The sequence below is a fragment of the Musca domestica genome, unplaced genomic scaffold, assembly GCF_030504385.1.
Source record: "Musca domestica strain aabys unplaced genomic scaffold, Musca_domestica.polishedcontigs.V.1.1 49, whole genome shotgun sequence".
NCBI classification, from domain to species: Eukaryota; Metazoa; Arthropoda; class Insecta; order Diptera; family Muscidae; genus Musca; species Musca domestica.
In genome coordinates this window covers 7,413,764-7,435,425 of record NW_026712344.1, presented here as the reverse complement: position 1 = coordinate 7,435,425, position 21,662 = coordinate 7,413,764, and the positions used below count along the sequence as shown (strand labels likewise).

The window sequence follows — 21,662 nt, the reverse complement described above, 5'->3', positions numbered from 1 at the left end:
ATTGACTATTTCAGAGCGCTCGCGTGGCGTGTATTGGTTCATGGTAAAAATCTGCTTGGACTGACGCTTCAAACGCGGTACGTCATTAAGCGATGTGACATCTCTGTCAAAAGTTATGGCGTTGCCAGATGGGTCCGTCGAATATAGGCAACCCTGTACAGGTCGCATTTATTGTCCGATCAAGATTAAACTTTGCACAATATATTTCTTTGAAATTATAGATAATCTGTCAACATTTACCTAAAGCTCACATATATATATATTCTTCGCCCAATTTGTTAAATTTCTCCTCCACATCCGTAATATGTACTCCGTAACAACGATATTTGGTGCCAACTATTCGATACAGCATTGAAATACCTCTGCTTAATTTTACAGAGATCGGATTAGATTTAGATATAGCTCCCATAAGTATCATAGTTGGTATGTTCTAATTCTCATAAATTCCCCATAATAACATTTATTTGTTATATTAAGCTCTGCTATATATGCAAAGTGGTGTAGGGTATTATAAAGTCAGTCCAGTCCAACTTTGGCCTTTCTTTACTCGTTAATTACTTAGTTAGTCTCTCTAGACTACAATATTGAATCTGGCCAATTAGTTGATTGGTTTGAAAATAACAAAATGTGTGAGTTCTACATTTTTATTCTGAAAAGTTTAAAGAAGTTTAAGAAAAAAGCGATTTTAATTTAATTAATTAATTAATTTTTTTAAAACCAGAAATTCCCCTAGTTTTTCCAAAAAAAAATGTGATCTGATATTAAATAGCTGGAAAATAGCAGAGAAAGTTTTCCAATGTTTTTTCAGTCTTATCCACTGGCCCGTAAAATGTTTTGTCCGGACTTCCTGTTTGTATTATTTATTCCATATTTATTTGGTCTTAAGCCCATTTGTTAAGGGATTTTCAGGATTTGTATTTGGAGTTCGTAATGGGTCCACGTTTTAGCGTAACAGTGTTTCCAGATATTCGACCTTTCTATGATTCTAACGACACTTTTCAAAACGTTGTTTGAAAGTTCGCAATGTGATTGTACCCATTCTTTGGTAGAAAATAGGTCCACCCGATACTCGTTATATAGGTAAATTTAAAGCCACATTTACAGGGTGTGATGGAAAATCTGCAACCAACTTCAGACTGCTGTCATTTCCAAGCCACTCGTCCGACAGCTGTTAAAATTATTCCAGTGACAGCATTTTGATGAAAATTTTCCAGAAATTCATGGAATTTCATGGACGGAATTTCAGAGGGAGGGAGCACTCCAGCATTTAAATGTGAATAAATCGTTTGTGTCTCGTACTAATCCGTTGGACTATTGTGCCTGGAGTATTGTGGAAAGCAAGGTCGGCACTACAAATACCAAAGGGTACTTCACCTCAAGCAAGCGCAGGCAATGGGCCAAAATACTGCAGAGCAACATTCGGTCTGTGTGTGACGGTTTCATTGACCGTTTGAGAGACATAATTAGTGCCAAAGGTGACCAAATCTAAACTTATTCTAAAATTTGACTGCAACATAGTCAAAGACCATAATTTTTAAATTTATTTTTTTAATTTTATTGAATGACAGAAAAAAAATCGGAAATACCATCAAATGTTAGAATAAGTTTAGATTTGTTCGAATTGGTCACCTTTGGCATGAATTATGACCTTCAAACAACCAATTATCACACGCTGCCCAAATGTTGCTCTGCGGTATTTTGGCCCATTCCCGGCGAAGCGCTTGCTTGAGGTGATCGACACTTTAGGTTTTTTTTAATGCAAACCTTGCTTTCCAAAATACTCCAGACACAATAGTCCAACAGATTGGTATACAGCGATTTTGGTGGCCATTATGCGCTGGAAATGAAACGAGGAACCCCATTTGTCAAAATGTTGGCGTGCCCAAGGCTTTAATACACCCTCCAGAATATTTTCGTGATGATATTCGGCATTTATTCTGACGCCACGATCGATTAATACAAGCGGAGAGCGACCATCGGCTGTTATGGAGGTCCACACCATCACATTTAAATACTGGAGTGCTCTAACGGTAGCCACTTGTGGTTTTCCAGCCAAATATGAAGGAATCAAATTATCATGCTTGAATTCCGTCACGAATAACTTTTTTCTGGAAACTTCTCGCCAAAATGTTTTTGTGCGCTTGTAAACAATATAATGAGCTGTCACTTGAAAAATTTTAACAGCTTTCGGGCGAGTGCCTTTGATATGACAGCAATCTGAAGTTGGTTGCAATTTTTTCATCTCACCCCGTACTGACTACTGCAAGTGGGGATACTCGATGCAAAATTCAGTGAAGGTCGGACCCTAATTGCGACCTTTAGCGCGATTACAATTTATAATGGACAGAAGTACAGACGGACTGGGGGACACTCATAGCTAGATCAATTCAGCTCGCCGAAGTAGGAAGATCAGTATATAGCATCCTCTATGCAGGATCAATATTTCGAGTTGTTACATAATTTTTGGCCCAATCGAAATTTAAGTACCCCCCGCACATAGTGTTGTAAGGTTCGAAAACAAAAGTACCAAATATCCAAACACTTCTAAATATGAACGGCCAATCCAAATATCATTTGCGCAATATAGCTAATATCCCTATATATATTCTATAATAATATCTTTTTGGACCCCACTTATTTTACTTTTTAAAATTGATCCTATTATCTAACTTGCCTGGAACGCAAATTCCCGTTGCTAAAAATAAAAAAATATCCAATAAACAACTCGTGGTGTATAGTGCAACCATGTTGATAATGTATGTGTGTGTGTGTGAGTTAGAGAGTTCATTAAATCATTCAGTGTTTCATTCGTAATGAAGTTGGTAAAACCGACGAATACTTCACACTTCCATATCCACTTCATGGAAAGAATACAAAACTATCCTAAACACACATCAATCTGTAATTGTTTTGGCTAGTGTACAACAATATTGTTGTTGCTCTGTTGGTTACTCCGATGTAATTTACACTTTACACAATCAAAACCTTATCATTCGAACAAATATAAATAACAATAGATATAAACTACATACATACATTTGAATGTACGTTTGCAGAAGGCCGCAAGAGAAATCTACCACAATTGAAAATGCACAGTAGTCCATCCTACCATGTAAATACACATGTGTATGTGTGTAGTTGGCCTACAGTTGGTTTATTTGTACCACTTCATACTATGTAATCGAATGTGTTGTGTTTTATAATATATTTCAATGGGCGTTTGTTCTGCTCAGTTCGGTCCTATTCTGTTGTTGGCACTAATATATCTGGCGTTTTTCCATACCCGGCTATTCTGTTTCTGGTGATGACAATACATGTCACTCCTGTCAAATGCTAAAGACTGTTCCTAAGCTATCATCATCTCTTCAAACAATGGCATATCCGATGAGCATTCCACATTGCTCACCATTGCATTTAAGCCAAGTTTTGTGGACACCACCCGTGTGAACATTGTGGCTGTAGATATCGTTTTCATTGCCTTTATTGTATATAATTTGACAACATAATTATTCCGGCTGTCAAGATAATATTTTATTTTGTGAGTGGGATTGGTGAAGGGGAAATCCCTGAATAAGGGTGTGTAAATATGAATATAAATTAATTAATTAGGATGCAAAATTAGCACATTAGAAAGCAGTAGTCACAAAAATATAAAATCCGAAGAAATGTGCAGTAGTTAACAATGTTTTGAAGAAAACTTGACTTTTTCGGACTTTGACGGACGGACATACATAGCTATATCGACTCAGATCGGCGAGATAGAAAGATCCATATATACTTTCCTATATGGGAAATCAATATTTCAAGGTGTTACATAATTTTTGGCCCAATCAAACTTATAATATAATACAGGTGGTTATTATCGTCCGATCCTCACGAATTTTCCATGGGTTAGTGACCAAATAGTTGCCTGTTGTTCTCAAAATGTTTGGGGTTTAAAATCTATCAAAAACCTAAAGATTGTCTAGATTTTGCAGTTACTCATCAATTTTCAACTAATGACTTTCACATGGAGTTTTGTTGAAGTTAGAGTTAAGGATGGTTATTTTATAATATTTAACTGGTGAAATAGATCAAAATTTTATGAGGAAAAATTCCAAAAATTTACGAAGTCGCAAATATGTGAAACGCGCGCCAAATATCGAAGATACAGGAAATCATGTAAAGGAATCTAAATTTTCAAATATTGTTTTGAGCACCCATTAACACCCCATAGAGCGTAAATATATAAGCAAATGCCACGAAGATTTGCATGACCTCGTGGTTTCGGTCAAATTCCATGATAAAACTTTTTGTGGACTATGCGACATTATTCCAAGAATGAAATAAAAATGAAATATTCAATATACATGGAAACTAATTTTTTGAATGCGAAATTTCTGTTCTTTCCGAAAAATCGAATCGTTCAAATATCTATAACATTTTCGTCATCAAATACCAATCCTTTTTGAGATCGTATAATTTTTAAAAATGTTAGTTTCAGATCTATGGCTATTATTCGAAAAGGAAAGGTAAAAAATTTGCTTTTATTTATATATTTAATTATTTTTTTAGATATGGAAATTTTTATTAAGGGAACATTGATTCTAGTCAAAAGTATTTCGGACCTGCGGAAACTTTGCCGCATTGTAGTGTTAAAATAATTTAGCAAGTCGGCTCATAAAGTTTTTCTAAATTCGTATACACTTTTATTTAAATCACATCTAAAGCACAAAGAACATTTATAAGGTTCATCCCCACTGTAATGCTTCAGACCGACCTTATTCCTTTATATTTCCATTATCTTTTCCAACAGCCTATTCATCATTGAGAAAATATTACGAATCATTAAATTCGAAAATGAAGTCAGCAAAGCGAGAAAATGTCAAAACAAAAAGTCCTCTTATTAGAAACCACAAACATCTCACAACAATCTCAAATTTCATTTTAAATAACCATAGCTTTCGACTAAAAACACACACTCACAAACACTCACATTTCTACTATTTGCCGTTGAATACTTTGTGGTTAAAATTGCAAAATCTTTAATTTAGTAGGCTGTTCGTATATGTTCGAATACAACAAAGCAGGTCATCAAATGAAAGGGATAACATAACACACACATGTTTAGATAAAATAGCTTGTTTTAATTCCATTATAAGTCTGCCTAGACTCCTATTTTATGGGTCTTCTTTGCCTTCAGAAAAGTTTTAAAATTAAATGTTGTTTTACAATGTTCTTAATGTCAAATATTATGTGGCGATAAATACGAATTCATCTAATCTTTTCGGGACAAGATGTAATGATATGAAAATTTTGACTTATTTGTAATATTTGGATATATATATTACAAATTAGACAAACTTTTAGTTGGGTTCAACATTAGTTTAGCCTGCATTTAATGAGGAACACCTAGAAATCACTTAATATGGGGTTATTCAAAATACTGGATCAATTCGTAAAGATTCGTTTTTATACCCTACACCACAAAGTGGTCAGAGTATTAGGTCTGTCCGTCCGTCCGTCTGCCTGTCCGTCTGTCCGTGTATTTTCGTAAACAAAGTACAGATCGCATTTATCGCTTAGTTCGGAAATTAGATTTTGCTATGTTTAACAACTTATGTCCAGTACCAATATTTCGAGGTTTGAATTAATTTTTGGCCAAATCAACCTTATAATAGCCGCAACACGTAGTGTAGTAAAGTATAAATATGTGTTGGTACTAAGATTCACCAAATGTCGCCTTAGTTTCCATTATATATAAAATTCGGTTAAAAGAGCAAAATCCATTCGATTTGGGCTGATATTAAACATTTGGTACACAATAAACATAAATTCGGATAAAGGTTTCCATGAGTGCTATATCCAAATCTGAATCTGAATATCCAAATCTCAACAAAATTTGACATAAGTATCACTGACTTGTACCTGATTTTGTCGAAATATAGACTGTGTATTCGGTCGAATTTGCCAAAATCCATCCTATGTAAAGTAATTATACGCACAATAAATTTGAAAATGTATCAATTCGACAATAGATTCCACATAAACTTTGAATACAAAAATACATGAATGGACATGCGTATATCGACTCAGAATATGATCTATGGGAATCTTCAGAAGGAACCATGGGTCTATTCCGTTTCCTTCTGCATGTTAAAAACAAATGATCAACAACAGTGTGGCGTAGGATATAATTATTTATGTAATTACTTTTACAAGGACAAATCTACATAAATAAAATGTATTCACAGATGTTACACAACCACATGTTAACCTACTTTAAGCTGTCCATTCCAATGCGTGGCTTTTATACTACCAGTCATGTAACACACCGAAAAACCTTTATTAATTGCAGAGAATCTGATGAAACACTCATGTGGACAGGCGCCATGTATTCTATCGAAGTTATTTCAGAAACAAATTTTAATATTGTTTAATCTAATTAAAGAATGATAAATAGTTATTAATAATAAATTAAAATAAATCAATAAAAAACAGCATAGTGACTTTTAGCAATTATTAATTATATTAGTTTATTGGTTTAAACAGAAACGTGCGTGTTTCTTGTTATACCCTCCACCATACTATGGAGGGTACATTAACTTTGCCATTCCGTTTGTAACTCCTCGAAATACTCATGTCAGACCCAACATATATATTCTTGATCAGCGTAAAATTCTAAGTCGATTTAGCGATGTCCGTCTGTCTGTCTGTTGTAATCACGTTATCTTTCGAATGAATTGAGATGCATGGCTAAAATTTTGCACACATGTTTATTTTTCCAGTAGACAGTAAATGGGCCATGTAGGTCCACGTTTTCATATAGCCCCCATATAACAGTACCACCCGATATTCTGTATTTTGATGATTTTATCGACATTATTCACCGGAATTGTTTCAAATTTGGTATTTGAAGTTCGAAATGGATACTACACCCTAAGACAGAAAAATGTCTGTACAGGTCCACGTCTTCATATAGCCCCCATATAACGGTACCACCCGATATTCGGTATTTTGATGATTTTATCGACATTATTCACCGGAATTGTTTCAAATTTGGTATTTGAAGTTCGAAATGGATACTACACCCTAAAACAGAAAAATGTCTGTGCAGGTCCACGTCTTCGTATAGCCCCTATGTAAGGGTACCTCCCAATATTCGGTATTCTGATGATTTTAGCGTCATTGTTCACCAGAGTTGTTTCAAATTACGTATTTGGAGTTCGTTATGAGAACTACAATCTGTGACAGAAAATTGTCTATGTAGGTCCAGGTCTTCGTATAGGCCCCATATATCAGTACCTCCCTATATTCGGTATTTTGACGATTTTAGGTACAATACCCATCGAAATTGTTTGAGATGTGGTATTTGAAGTTCGTAATGGATGCTACAGCCTGTGACAGATAATTATCTATGCAGGTGCAGGTCTTCGCACAGCTCCGATATAACGGTACCTCCCTATATGCGATATTTTGACGATTTTAGCTACATAATTCACTGTTTATTTCAAGTTTCGAGTTTGAATATGGTAATGGCTTATGACAAACAATGCCTATGTAGGCCCACGTCGTATACACCTTAATATAACGGCTATATTTGGTATTTTTAAAATTTTAACGGAATGTTTTTATCATTTTATTTTCTGAAAATTTCCAAATTCGTTCCAAATGGTGGAGGGTATTTAAAGTTCGGCCCGGCCGTACTTACTGCTTTTTAACTTGTTTGTTTTTTCGCTGTCAAACATCTTTAGTACAAGTTAAATAGTATCAGTAGATTTTGCCGACAGATGTATACCCCCAGCCTTGAGTTATGATTATTGAAACTGTTGACCCTTGAGGGGGGTGGTTCCGAAGCAGTAGGCCAACATTGTCCAATTCGTATCTGGCCTAAGTCTGATATAAATATTACAAAGTTCTATATTTGGACTATATCGTCCACTTCCTATATTTTGTATGAGATATGTGCAAATTTTTGAAAAATGTGGAAATATGCGTGAGGTACCAGATATAGCGGACCGAAATATTCCACTTCATCTAACACAGAAAAAGGTATTGGCATGTACTCAATTTAAAGAAAATCGAAAATAAGTATCCAATTTTATACGAAATCATAAATTCCGGTAAATTATGTATTCATATCAGATTTCTGGTTAAGAGATATATTTAGATATAGCAAGTTGTACAGAATCGACGACTTGTTTCGCAAGATATGACCGATATAAGTATTGGAAATTGTGATCCTTTGTGGGTGAGGTAACATAATGCAGATATCAATATAATTTTCACAATAGATTTTGCGTTAGCAAAAATAGAACATTGTTGGCATATTTGTTCGGGATACTATAGTATTTTGTTGTTGTTTAGTAGTGGAGAACGATGGTAATGTTTACCAGGGGGTAAGGCAGGAAATACATAGATTTCGGAAAGAGCCACCAATCCTCATCAGTTCCCTTATTTTTTGTATGGGATATTCTCCCCAGGAGTTATTTTAAAAATAACTCCTATGACAAAAAACTTTTTCACCCAAGTGACGAGATTGTATGCTCAATAGAAGCTCAATAGCAAAAATGTTTAGATGGGTGACATTTGAAGAAAGTTGGATGCTTATTTCGTGTTTATGAGAGTTTCGTTTTTCAAACAAATTTGTGGGGGAAGTATAAGAAGAAGTAAGCTGATATATTCCATTTTCAAAGCAGATCGTGTGTTAGTAAACATAATGGCATGTTTGAAACTTTATAACAGTCGGATTTTAGGATCGTTTTGGTTATTCAAAATTATATATACAGAAGAAATATAAAATTATATATACTGTGTATAAAATTATATATACTCTTATATATGGGAGATACATCCAAATCCGAACCGATCTCGATAAAATTTAACAAAGGTATTTCTGAGCTGTATTTGACATATTTCCCCAATTGTTGTTACAGAGTGCATATTACGGCTGCGGAGGACTAAAATAACAAATCGGATGAAAAATATATATTGGAGGGATTGTGTTGGAAAAACGTGAAGAAGATACACGCGCTTGTAAACGATCCGTAATAAACAAATAAAAAACACACTTACAAAGCTTCGATAAGCAGAAAATTTTGGACAACAAAGAGACGGAGAAAGCGGCAATCGATTAAATTTGAAGTGTAGTCAAATGTTGGTGACGTATTCACTTTTTAAATAATTTATTTTCACACTTTTTATAAAATCCATTGGAAATACAAAACACTCAATTTGTTTGAACACTAACAACGCCAGCTGATCTCTTTCTATCCAAATACTGGTTGGATGCCACAGTTGTTTATAATTTCAACTAGAATTGACAGCTGACAAATCATATTATACGGCGTTGCCAACCACCATATACACCAGTATTTAAAAAACATTGCCAATATAAACATTTTTTTGTATAAGGTCTGTTCACGATGTCACAAACACCAATATCATCGAAACAAACTCTTGCATTTCAATCTGCAAAGAGAACCTTGACTGAAACTTCTCCCGATGAAATGCCAGGCTCGTCGAAAAAACTGGTGGGAAATATACAGGTTTCAGATTTAATGAATATGATGCAAAAGTCAATGGAAGGTATTATGGATGAAAAACTCAAAAATCTAGCTACAAAGAGCGATTTTGAGGATATTAAAACTAACGTCGCAGAAATCGATAAGAAATGTGAAGATCTGAAAAATGAAAATGAAATATTACGATCTGAAATCAACAAGCTAAAAGCAGAACGCGAAAGAGACAATGAAAATTTAAGACGTCTAGTTGACCAGAGTAAACGCAAAAATGTTATATTCAAAGGCATTAAGAAACAAGGCTCACCGAAAAATTCTGTTGAAAATGTCTGTATAAACGTTTTGAAACTTAATGATTTGAAAATTAAAATGGCAAGAACTTTATATACAAACAATGGAAAAATTGGAGTTGTAGCTGAAATGCAGACGGAGGAAATGGTACATAAAATATTTAAAAATACCAAAAATTTAACAGGGTCTACCATAATAATAGAGAGAGATTTGAGCGAAGAAAGACAACAAGATCGCAAAGTTCTCTTGCAAATAAAATCAGCCATACTTCAGACTGATAAAACGCATAAAATATTTGTTAGAAATGATTCCCTCAAAATTGGAAATAAATGGCTACATTTTTCAAAAAACCGCGAACTGATGTCGGGAAGTAATAAAGCCGAAACGGTACTCAAAGAACTCTATGGTAATAAACTAGCGGATTTAAATATAGATTATATGCATTTACTAAAAAATGTCATCCAAAAAAACTAATTGAACGAAATATATGTAAAATCAAACCCATCACAGAAGAACATAATCTAAAAATAATTTCGTACAACATTCATGGACTTGAAAATAAAACATTATATCCAGATTTTTTCAAATATCTAGCCGATTTTGATATTATTGCCCTTTGTGAGACACATATCTGTCAAGATAAAATAGTTTTTTTTAAAAAGTACTTTGGTGACTTTTGTACGACTTGGTATCCGGCAACAAGAAATAGCAGATTTGGAAGAGGAATAGGAGGTAGTGTTGTTGGGGTAAAAAAAACTTTAAAAAATATTGGTTTAAAATACAGCTTTGAATGCAGATTTGGCATAAATTACGTCAAATTCAAAATCAACCAAAATAGTTTTCATCTAATACCACTATATATGAGGTCAGCAACCTGGAATGAAGATTTTCAAAAATTGGACTTATTCCTGAAGGAGAATTATATAGAAAATCCAATAGTAATTGGTGACTTAAATATAAGAATTGGCAATATGCAGATCGAAATTGAGGAAGACCAGAAATCAACTTTTTATGCGGGTTTGGAGGAAAGAAAATCCAAGGATGTCGAAATAAATACCAGAGGAAAGAATTTCATCGACTTTTGCTATGATCATGGTTTGCTGATAACAAATGGCATGACTAAAGGGGATGAATGTGGAGAATTTACATTTGTGAGCACAGTTGGAGCGTCAGTGAATGACATATGCGCAGTCTCCCATAATCTTCTTTCAAACGTTGATGAATTTCGAATCGAAAATAAAACCTGGTCTGACCATATGCCAATAATATTATCATTAAATATCAAACTACAAAACGAAAAAGAAACCTTAAATACACTTCTGCCAAAGCTAAAGTGGAATGCAAATAAAGCATCAGATTATCAGAATAAAGTATTGGAACTCATCGAAATAAGTGGTAATCAAGGTACTTTTACCTTTTCAGATGTAACGAATCTTATTAAAGATGCATCAAAAATCTTCTTCAAAAAAACACCTAATTTTGCGAAAAATGAAAAATGGTTCAATACAAGATGCTACAATGCTAGAAAAACTTCCATGAAGAAACTTAACAGATTCCGGAAAGACTCTACAATAGAGAACAAACGCAAATACCTAGAAAGTAATCGTATATATAAAGATGCATGCCGATTGGCTAAACTGCAATATTTCAGCAGTTTAGAAAGAAAACTTGATAATGTCAAAGATAGCAAAGATTGGTGGAAAATAGCTAAGGAAATCCGAAATGATACAAATAATCAAAGAGGAATATTCGTCGAACCAAACGACTTCAAACGGCATTTTGAAAAATTGCTCAACCCACCGCAAACATCACCAGATATCCAGTACGCTCCAAACTTTTTCATAGATGATGATTTGGACAAGCCTATTTCAATGACAGAGCTAAAGAACGTCTTAAGAAAATGTAAAGTAAATAAAGCTCCAGGAGAAGATCGTATTCCATACGAGTTCTACAAAAATGCTCCAGAACAATTGCTACAGGAAATCGTAAATTCATGCAACAAAGTTTTCAACTCTGGAAACGTTGACTCGACATTTTCTACCAGCATAATCTACCCTATATTTAAAAAGGGAGACACTACACAAGCTCAGAACTATCGAGGGATCTCTTTTATGAACTGCTTGCCAAAAATTATGATGGGAATTATTACGGAAAGGTTGTACAATTGGGCGGAAAAACACAAAAAGATCAATGAATATCAGTCCGGTTTTAGAAAATACTACTCGACGAATGATAATATATTCAGTCTCACTTCGATGGTCCATATCAACTGGCATGAAGATAAGAAAACATATGCGTTCTTCGTAGATTTTAAAGCGGCATTCGACAATGTTTGCAGAAAATCTATGCTATATAAATTAAATATCCTTGGTGTGTCAACAAAGGTAATAAGATTTATAGAAAATGTATATAATGATACAAACTTTATGGTATGGACAGGACATGATCTCTCCGATAAATTTTCGACGTCAGCAGGAGTAAAACAAGGATGTTTACTGTCCCCATTGCTATTTGCCCTATACCTAGACGATTTACATGAGTTCATCGGCGGCGGTATCGAGATTGATGACCTAAATATAAGAATTTTGCTTTATGCAGATGATATAGTAATCCTGGCAAATGACGTGAAGGTACTACAAAAAATGATAGATAAATTAGAAGAGTATTGTAGTATATGGAATGTTACTGTCAACTTGGAAAAGTCAAAAATAATGGTATTCAGAAAAGGTGGAAAAATCTCGCAAAATGAAAAATGGCTCTACAAAAATGAACCAATTACAATTACTTCGGAATTTACCTATCTTGGGATGTTACTAACACCAAAGCTCTCTTTCAAAAACCACATTTTGGCAAGAAATAACTCATCCAAAAACTGTATAAACTCTACATGGAAATCCTTTTTGAATAAGCCCGATGTATCAATTACGTCAAAATGGAAACTGTTCTCAGCAGTTTGCAGATCAATCCAACAATATGGCGCGCAAATATGGGGATATACAAATTTTGAGGACGTAGACAAATTAGAAATTTACTTCTGGAAGAAAATATTAAAACTCCCAAATTTCACACCAACATACATATTAAGATTAGAAACCGACATGGAACATAGCCATATCCTCTCCTTGAAAACCCATTTGGATTATATCATTCGAGCCATATTTGATTACAATAGCGACCGATTACCTCACAAACTGGCGAAAATAGTTCTGCAAAAAGACATTTACTGGGCAAAGCATATTCGTGCACTCTTAATGCAAAACAATATCGAACCATTTAATTTAAATAGTACCAAAAGCGAAGTTGTGGAAAAAAAAGATCACCTCCTAAAGACATTAGATTACAAATATTGGTGCGATGCCATAAATAGAGCCAATCAAACGACCCGAATTTACTCGAAGCTAGACCCATCAGTAGGTCAAACTTACATCAACTCGCTGTTAACGTCAGAGGAGAAAATGTGGATATTCAAAGCCAGAAGCGATATTATGAAACTTAATCTCAATAATATAGATGCAAATAGGAACCCACTCTGCTCCTTATGCAACTTGATGGAAGCTGAAAATCTTCAACATTTTCTTTGTAACTGCCCCATATTTAAAGAATTTAGAATAATGTTCTTCAAAAAGACACTGCTTAAGGAAGATGACCTTATAAATATTTTAAATGGATATATTGTAAATTGGAAATATGTCGCAAGTTTTATAAAAATTTGTACACAATATAGAAATCAGCTATTATCTGAATTTAACTTTTAAATCCCAATTTGTATTTTCAAACAATGTCTTAAAAAATAATAATAATAATAAAATAAAAAAAAAATTACAACATAAGCTACAGACAGACAGCCATAGGCTATTGTCTTATCGATATTATATATCTAATTTTTTATTTAATATTACATAAAAGTTTAATTTAATATTACATACACTGTAACGAATTTGAAATGTTTAAATAAAAAATACTCTACTACTACTACTACTACTATTGGAGCTATAGCTATATCTGAACCGATTTCGATCAAATTTGGCATACTTATTTTCAGGCCTAACAGATCTTGAGTTGATGGAAATATTGAGATGAGCTTCATGGTTATTAAAAATTTTGACCCTTTGTGGGGGAGGTACTAAAAAGTAGAAATAATGAGATGTATGATATATGAAGAGAACCGGATGCTTATTTCGGATTTTATAATCGTTTTGGTTATTAAAAAATTTGACCCTTTGCGGGGGAGATACCAGAAGGATTGAGCCAATATATTCCATCTTCACATCAGACTATTGGTTAATAAAAATATTGTGATGTGTGTAATTTGAAGACAATAGGACTCTTACATCACATTTTATAATTATTTAAAATTTCGACCCTTTGTGGGGAAGGTACTTGATGGAGTGACCGATATTATTCTTTTTTCGCACCTGACCTAGCACTGATGCAAATATTAAGATTTGGTATGTTGGAGCAAAATTGGTTAATCCATTATCTTCCTGTGCAGTAAAATATATTTTTTTTTTAATTTCGACCTTTGAAGAAGTTGACTGATGGATGGATTGGATCAAATTTGATACTACCTTCGACAGATATTGTGCGCACCAGCCAGCCAGAAAACGGACGGACATCGCTAGATCGACTCCAAATGTCCTGAAACGGATTTGGTGTAAGGATACCATTATTTCGATGAGACACGTTTTGACCGTATCAAATGATATATACTCTATCTAGCCATATGCCTGAGGATATAAAAATGCGTCCTCTTTTCAGAAAGTTCATTGTGCGCTTCTTAATCGGCCTCTTCTTAATGATGACCAATGATCGTAACGTAATAGTGAAAGGTGAGATTATCCACTCTTTTTACCAAATTCAAAAGCTTATTGAGAGGTGAGTTAGTTAAATATTTTATTTCACATTCGGGACCAGTCAATTGCCCGCGTAGACCATGCGATTTAACGTCTTTTTGTGCGGTCCTGTAAAGCTATAAGTGAGACACCGACCGAAAAGTAGAAAAGAGAATGCCAAAACTGACAAAGTGGTTGAATCATTCAGCCGCGATCTATAAGGTTAAAACTGTAATATCAATTCAAGTAACGATTTCATGACTTTTTCTCAATGTGTGTTTTTTTTTTTGAAACCTTTCCTATTGCCTTACAAATGACCCTTTTTGTACGGCTTTCTCAGTAAGTAGTACTTACCGGTGTTTAATGCCTTGAACTGGCGCTAAAGTATTAGGATTACTAACTATTTGGACTGAGTTTATATAAAATGATACATGTAACATTATTCGATTTTTTAATCATTTTTATACCTTTGCTAAATTTTATAGAGATCGGTTCAGATTTGGATATATCTCCCATATATAACATCGTCCGATTTACCTTTTATTGTGCACCAAACGTCTCATATTTGCCCAAATGGGATGAAATTTGGCACTTACGGCCGAAATGAGTCTAGAAGCTACTGTGTTTAATTTGGAGAAGATCGGTTCTGATATAGCTATAGCTCCCATACATATTGTTCATCCGATTTGTTATTTTTGTCCTTCGCAACCGTAATATGCACTCTTCAACAACAATATTTGGGGAAATATATCAAATACAGCTCAGAAATACATTTGCCAAATTTTATCGAGATCGGTTCAGATTTGGATATAGCTCCCAAATGGGATGGAATTTGGCACATACGACCGAATTTAGTCTAGAAGCTAGTATGTCAAATTTGGTGAAGATCGGATCAGATATAGCTATAGCTCCCATATATATTGTTCATCCGATTTGTTATATTTGTTACCCACAACCGTAATATGCACTCCGTAACAACGATATTCAGGGAAATATATCAAATACAGCTCAGAAATATCTTTGCCAAATTTTATCAAGATCGGTTCAGATTTGGATATAGCCCCCCATGTATATCAAATGGGCAATACAAGTCCGAATTTAAAAGATACAGATGCTTCGGCGTATTTAGTCCTTTGAACTTTAAATTATACTTATAGTCATAGCGTGTATGATAGAATTCTCCCATAAAAACTCTTAATTGTTATGTGGTGCTCTACTAAATTAGCAAATTGGTGTAGGGTATAATAGAGTCGGCCCCGCCCGACTTTAAGACTTTCTTTACTGGTTATTATATGAAAACATCCAATGTTTTCAAAGTCCACATTTTTTTTTACATATCCTCTTACCTTCTTTGCCCTGACTACGGTTTCCCTTCTGTAAAACCGCCATATGTTTTGTCATTTCCTTTCGTAAGTTCAACAACAAAATACCAAAGATTTTGACCTCTCCACAAACAAACAATTTGCATCGAGTAGTGGACACACAAATGCCAACTAATGAACTGTAAAAAACGAAGAAGCAGAAGGGACAGAAGAGGAGAAGAACAAAAAAATAAATGCTGAAACATGTCTGCAGCAGACAAACCACAATCGTCCAACAGAATGGGTTAAGTGTAAACACACAATGAAGCCACTGTATTTCACAGCTGTGGCATGTGTCGAGCAAGGATGATGATGACGGCGACTACAACGCAGATGATGATGACGATGCTGCTGCTGCTCAAGCTGTTGGCATTTTAGTGGGCGGCATTTAAGAAATCATTTAAAAAGTCAATTTCATTGTTGCGGCAAGCATGCGAAAATACATTCAACAGAAATTTTTAATTAAAAATATTTTTCAATGGTATCAAGGGATACAGATGACTGACTGACTGGCTGGACAGACAAGCATAGCGGACCGACGGACTGGCGAATTGACGAGGTTGGTCGTATTTAAACAATAAAGCCATCAGAAATGTGATAAATCAACGATTGTAGCACGATTTTAAGCATAAATTGAAAAAGAAGAGACGACAAAAAACGTTTATAAATCACTTCTATTGTGTGGAGACATGAAGTGCTCTTCTGCTCTGTGAATTTTGTTTGCCTCAAACGTTTGACTGAAGTCTGTCATTGAATTTTTAATGTTCCCATGGGTATATTATTATTATTATTTTTTTTTTGCCTTGTATACAAACAAATATATTATAATTTTATCGAAGTGTTTAATTTTGTTGACAATGAAATGTGATACTGTGTTTGGATTTAGTCTGGGGATTTCCATCATTTTCAATAGAAAGAGATGGGATTTTGTGTGTTTGACGAACGATTTAAATGTTGCAGGTTCGTTCTGGTAAACATGATGAAAGGCATGTGAGCTACAAAATATTTCCACAGATTTCACGTTGCTCTGGATTTGAAGTGTTTAAATGTATTTTTTGTATTTCAATTAAATCAAACCAAAATACATATGCTGATGGACCTTCACCCGAAGTCGTGTTAACTTATTAGTTGAGTTAATATAGGTATTTACAATTAGATTTGCAAAGTTAACGGAAGATGCATAGACAAATATTAATTAATTATTTTTTATACCCTCCACCATACTATGGAGGGTATATTAACTTTGTCATTCCGTTTGTAACTCCTCAAAATAATGATGTCAGACCCAATAAAGTATATATATTCTTGATCAGCCTAAAATTCTAATTCCCATATAACGGTACCTCCCTATATTCGATATTTTGATGATTTTAGCGACATTATTAACCGGAATTGTTTCAAATTTGGTATTTGAAGTTCGTAATGGATACTACATCCTATGACAGAAAATCGTCTGTGCAGGTTCACGTCTCCATATAGCCTCCATATAACGGTACCTCCCAATATTCGGTATTTTGATGATTTTAGCGTCATTATTCACCAGAATTGTTTCAAATTACGTATTTAGAGTTCATAATGGGAACTTCAGTCTGTGACAGAAAATTGTCTATACAGGTCCAGGTGTTCGTATAGGCGCCATATATCAGTACCTCTCTATATTCGGTATTTGACGATTTTAGGTACAATACTCACCGAAATTGTTTTAGATGTCGTATTTGACGTTCGTAATGGATGCTGAATATTGTAATGGCTTATGACAAACAATGCATATGTAGGTCCACGTCGTATACACTCCAATATAACTACTATCTTCGGTATTTTTAAAATTGTAATAGAATTTTTTAAGCATTTTATTTTTTGAAAATTTCTAAATTAGTTCCAAATGGTGGAGGATATTCAAAGTTCGGCCCGGCCGAACTTACTGTTTTTTAACTTGTTTTTAGTTCCCAAAGTGTTGACATCACATATCCTTCAAAGAGAGAGAGAGTAATTTACTAGAATTACAGAGAAATTCTTCTTCTGGCCTCAATACCTTTAAAATATATATTTACCTTGTATAAGAATATGTTTTTTTTGTTTATATATTATACAGGGTGAGATGAAAAAACTGCAACCAACTTAAGACTGCTCTCTCTTCTAAGCTACTAGTCCGACATCTGTAAAATTATTCCAGTGACAACTCATTATATTGTCAACAAGCGTACAAAAACATTTTGGTGGGAATTTTCCAGAAATAAAGTTATTCCTGGATGGAATTCAAGCGTGATTTCTTCATATTTGGCTAAAAAACCACTAAAATATTCTTCTGATATCTATTCCCCCTGCAGCAAATTTAGGGGTCATATGTCGGTACACTTATAAAGGTAGTTAGGAGTTATTTCAGAAATCTCAAAAGCTGGACGAAAGGCTTACGAATTCGCTACCAACCATCAGATTACCCTTCTTTCACCGGCGGTAAATGTTTCAGAGCTCCTGATACCTCCACTCCTGAAAAAGCAGATTTCAAATGGATTTAACCAATAAATGGTTTCCAAAAGAGAACGGTATTTAGTCTAATTCTGCATATATCTCGATGGTATCATTCGTAAATGATCGTTCCGTTATCGAAAGCACAGGGTTACCCATATTCGACGTACCCATCTGGCAACGCCATAACTTTTGACAGAGATGTCACATCGCTTAATGACATACCGCGTTTGAAGCGTCAGTCCAAGCAGATTTTTAGCATGAACCAATACACGCCACGCGAGCGCTCTGAAATAGTTGGAATTTACATTCAACAGAAGAAGTCAATTGTGAAAAAAATGTGAGGAGTGCGCCTTCTAAGAACACCATTAAGCGTTTATACGAAAAATTTTCGAGTGGTAAGGCTCTTTCTAATCCGAAGAGGCCATATAAATGTCGACCAAGGCGATCGGCCGAGAACATCGCTGGAACAAAATTATCATGTCCGATGAAGCCCATTTCACATTGAATGGGACCGTAAATAAGCAAAATTGCCTTTTTTACGCCACTGAAAATCCTCAAGAGATTCAAGAAGTGCCTCTTCATTACGAAAAAGTCACAGTTTGATGCGGCGTTAGTGCGAAAATGGTCATTGGGCCGTTTTTCTTCCAAAATGAAAATGGCCATGCTGTTACCATCAATCAGGAGCGTTATCGCGACATGATGACCAATTTTGTGATGCCAATTATTCGTCGAAAGCGTATGAGGTAGTTCTGGTTTCAACAAGACGGCGCTCCACCGCACACAAGTCGCATAACAATCGATTTTCTGAAGAATTTGTTTCCGGGCCATTTGATGTCGAAAAGTGGTGATTTGGACTGGCCACGGCGTTCGCCCGATTTGATGCCGCCTGACTTCTTCTTGTGGGGATATTTGAAGTCAAATGTTTACGTTAACAAGCCAAGGACCGTAGAAGAGCTCAAGGACAACATTCGTGAAGAAATAGCCGCTATTCCGGCCGAAATGTTGGCAAAAACTATGGAAAATGCAGCAAAAAGGGCACAATACGTTATCAACGCCAGAGGCGGCCATTTGAGAGATATCATATTCAAAAATTGATGTAAACAAATCTACTTGGAACAACAACATGGGTCCGTCGAATATGGGCAATCCTGTACTACAATATCCGGCTACTTAGCCACCACGAACATTGCAGATTTTGCCGCAAACCGCAAATAATTCCAACCACGTAAAACACCAAGATCCTTAGGTTCACTTTCGAAAGTGTCACAGGTATCTAGGACAATGAAACGTATCAATGCTGTTTTGTACTTTTCGAAATCATAGTGAGTAGAACACACCCTCCCAAAATTGTAAGTCCAGTATTTGGCTGGATAGATATAAAACTAAGAGCTTTTTTTAAGGAATTACATGGAGTTTTTTCAGAGTAGTGCCGGATTCATCTTCGCTGGCTGGTCGACTCCGCATCTGCACTGCCAGAAAGTCCATTGCGTGTGGACTGTGCAGCAAAGGTTTTCATACATCTGATCGATCTAATCTTATTGTGTCAGAAAAAAAAAATATACCTGCTTTTTCTTTATTCCAATTTTCCGGAAGAATAAATCTTTATTGTGGCCCTTAAAAAGGCCTGTACACCATTAAAATCCAACACCATACACGTAATACATATAGAAGACTTTGTCATCGTCCCTCCATGTGGACTTCTATCAACATAGTCATCATTTTCTTAGTTACATCACAAATCATTCTGCTGGCAGTCAACTAATAGTGTTGATGCTGCTATTCCCATTTCGTGGTAGCCACACACACACACAAAACTTGCACACTTTCGCGCATACAACTAACACCCACACTCTCCCCACCAGCCTTGTGGTCGACTTTGTCAGTGATAATTAAAGTATCACAGATGCAGTTATCAACGGTAAACGAAGTTGCAAGCAACTTGTATCGGATATTGGCAGACGGGCAGCTAGCCTGAATGTGATACATCTTGGAACGTGAGCATCGCATCTAATGCAGTATAAGCAGATTAGAGGGAATTGCAATTATCGTTAGATGTGTCTAAATAACGAACGGTGTTTCCACGTGAGCGAACACATGGATATTGTATAAGTTAATCGGTAGCCATATGCGTTTGCAAACTTCATGTTAAATCCGTGCAAGAACATTTTTGAAAACTTTTAAAATGTGGAGCTTTATATCAAGGAATTTTTAAAAGTATTTCAAGTATTTTAATACTGTAAGCTTCATTTGTATGGTCTCCTTTTAAATGACATGTTATCACAGAGGTTATCCATATGTGAGTATCAGACTAATTATACTGGCGTACATCTATGAGTCTTTAGAGCTGTTGAACTTTGACCTGTGGTGGAATTTAAATATTGGAGCTATATTTTATGGTATGAATCGATTTCCATTAAATTTGACCGAGGTATTAATGAGGTATGAAATGATTAAAAGAACTTGACAGATTTTATTCATATCGGAACAAAATCATGTTACCCAAATTTAAATGTGGCACAAAAAATGCACATGCTAGTTATATCTATATCTGAACCGATATCGACAAATTTTTGTCATGATATTACAAGGCTGTATCTAATAGCATGTACCGAATATTATTTTCAGAGAATGCATATAATTGATTTGGAGGCCTAAAATACAAAATTGGATAAAACAAGTTTATAGAAGCTTTAGTTACTATACCCTACAACACAAGGTGGTCAGAGTATTATGTCTTTGTGCATTTATTTGTAACAGGCAAAAGGAAACGAGATAGACCCATAGTTCCTTTTGATGATCTGCATAGAATCTCTTTCTGAGTTGATTTATGCATGTCAGTCCGTATGTCCCTCCGTCTGCCCATGTATTCTTGTGAACAAAACGCAGGTCGCATTTATTATCCGATTGAGATAAAATTTTGCAAACAACATTTGTTTGGCCCAAGGACGAACCCTATTGAAATTGGAGATAAAAAATTAGATATAGCTCCGATATATATCTTCGTCCGATTTGCCTTTTATTGTGCATCAAACGTGTAATATCAGTCCGAATAGTATGGAATTTTGCACATACAACCAAATTAGACCTGAAAATAAGTATGCCAAATTTGATCGAAATCGGTTCAGATATAGCTATAGCTCTCATATATATTGTTCATCCGATTTGTTATTTTTGTCCTCCGCAGCCGTAATATGCACTCTGTATCAACA

The 21,662-nt window shown here is 34.9% G+C and overlaps 1 protein-coding gene across 1 annotated transcript; it reads left to right on the top strand.

The window, feature by feature from the left end:
* The first annotated feature begins 9,404 nt into the window (after nucleotides 1–9,404).
* LOC131804762 (uncharacterized) lies at nucleotides 9,405–16,376 on the top strand. The gene is made up of 3 exons (XM_059127926.1): nucleotides 9,405–9,938; nucleotides 10,769–11,776; nucleotides 16,269–16,376. Exons 1-3 carry the CDS (start codon nucleotides 9,405–9,407, stop codon nucleotides 16,374–16,376), a joined length of 1,650 nt encoding a protein of 549 aa, XP_058983909.1.
* The last annotated feature ends 5,286 nt before the right edge of the window (nucleotides 16,377–21,662 follow it).

Bases quoted from the DNA above. Each gene is read 5' to 3' on its own strand.
- LOC131804762 (XM_059127926.1), top strand. From the start codon at position 9,405: ATGTCACAAACACCAATATCATCGAAACAAACTCTTGCATTTCAATCT. The intron at 9,939-10,768 runs GTACATAAAATA...GGCAATATGCAG, and splicing joins AAATGCAGACGGAGGAAATG to ATCGAAATTGAGGAAGACCA. The intron at 11,777-16,268 runs GTAAATTCATGC...TGTATTTCACAG, and splicing joins AACAATTGCTACAGGAAATC to CTGTGGCATGTGTCGAGCAA.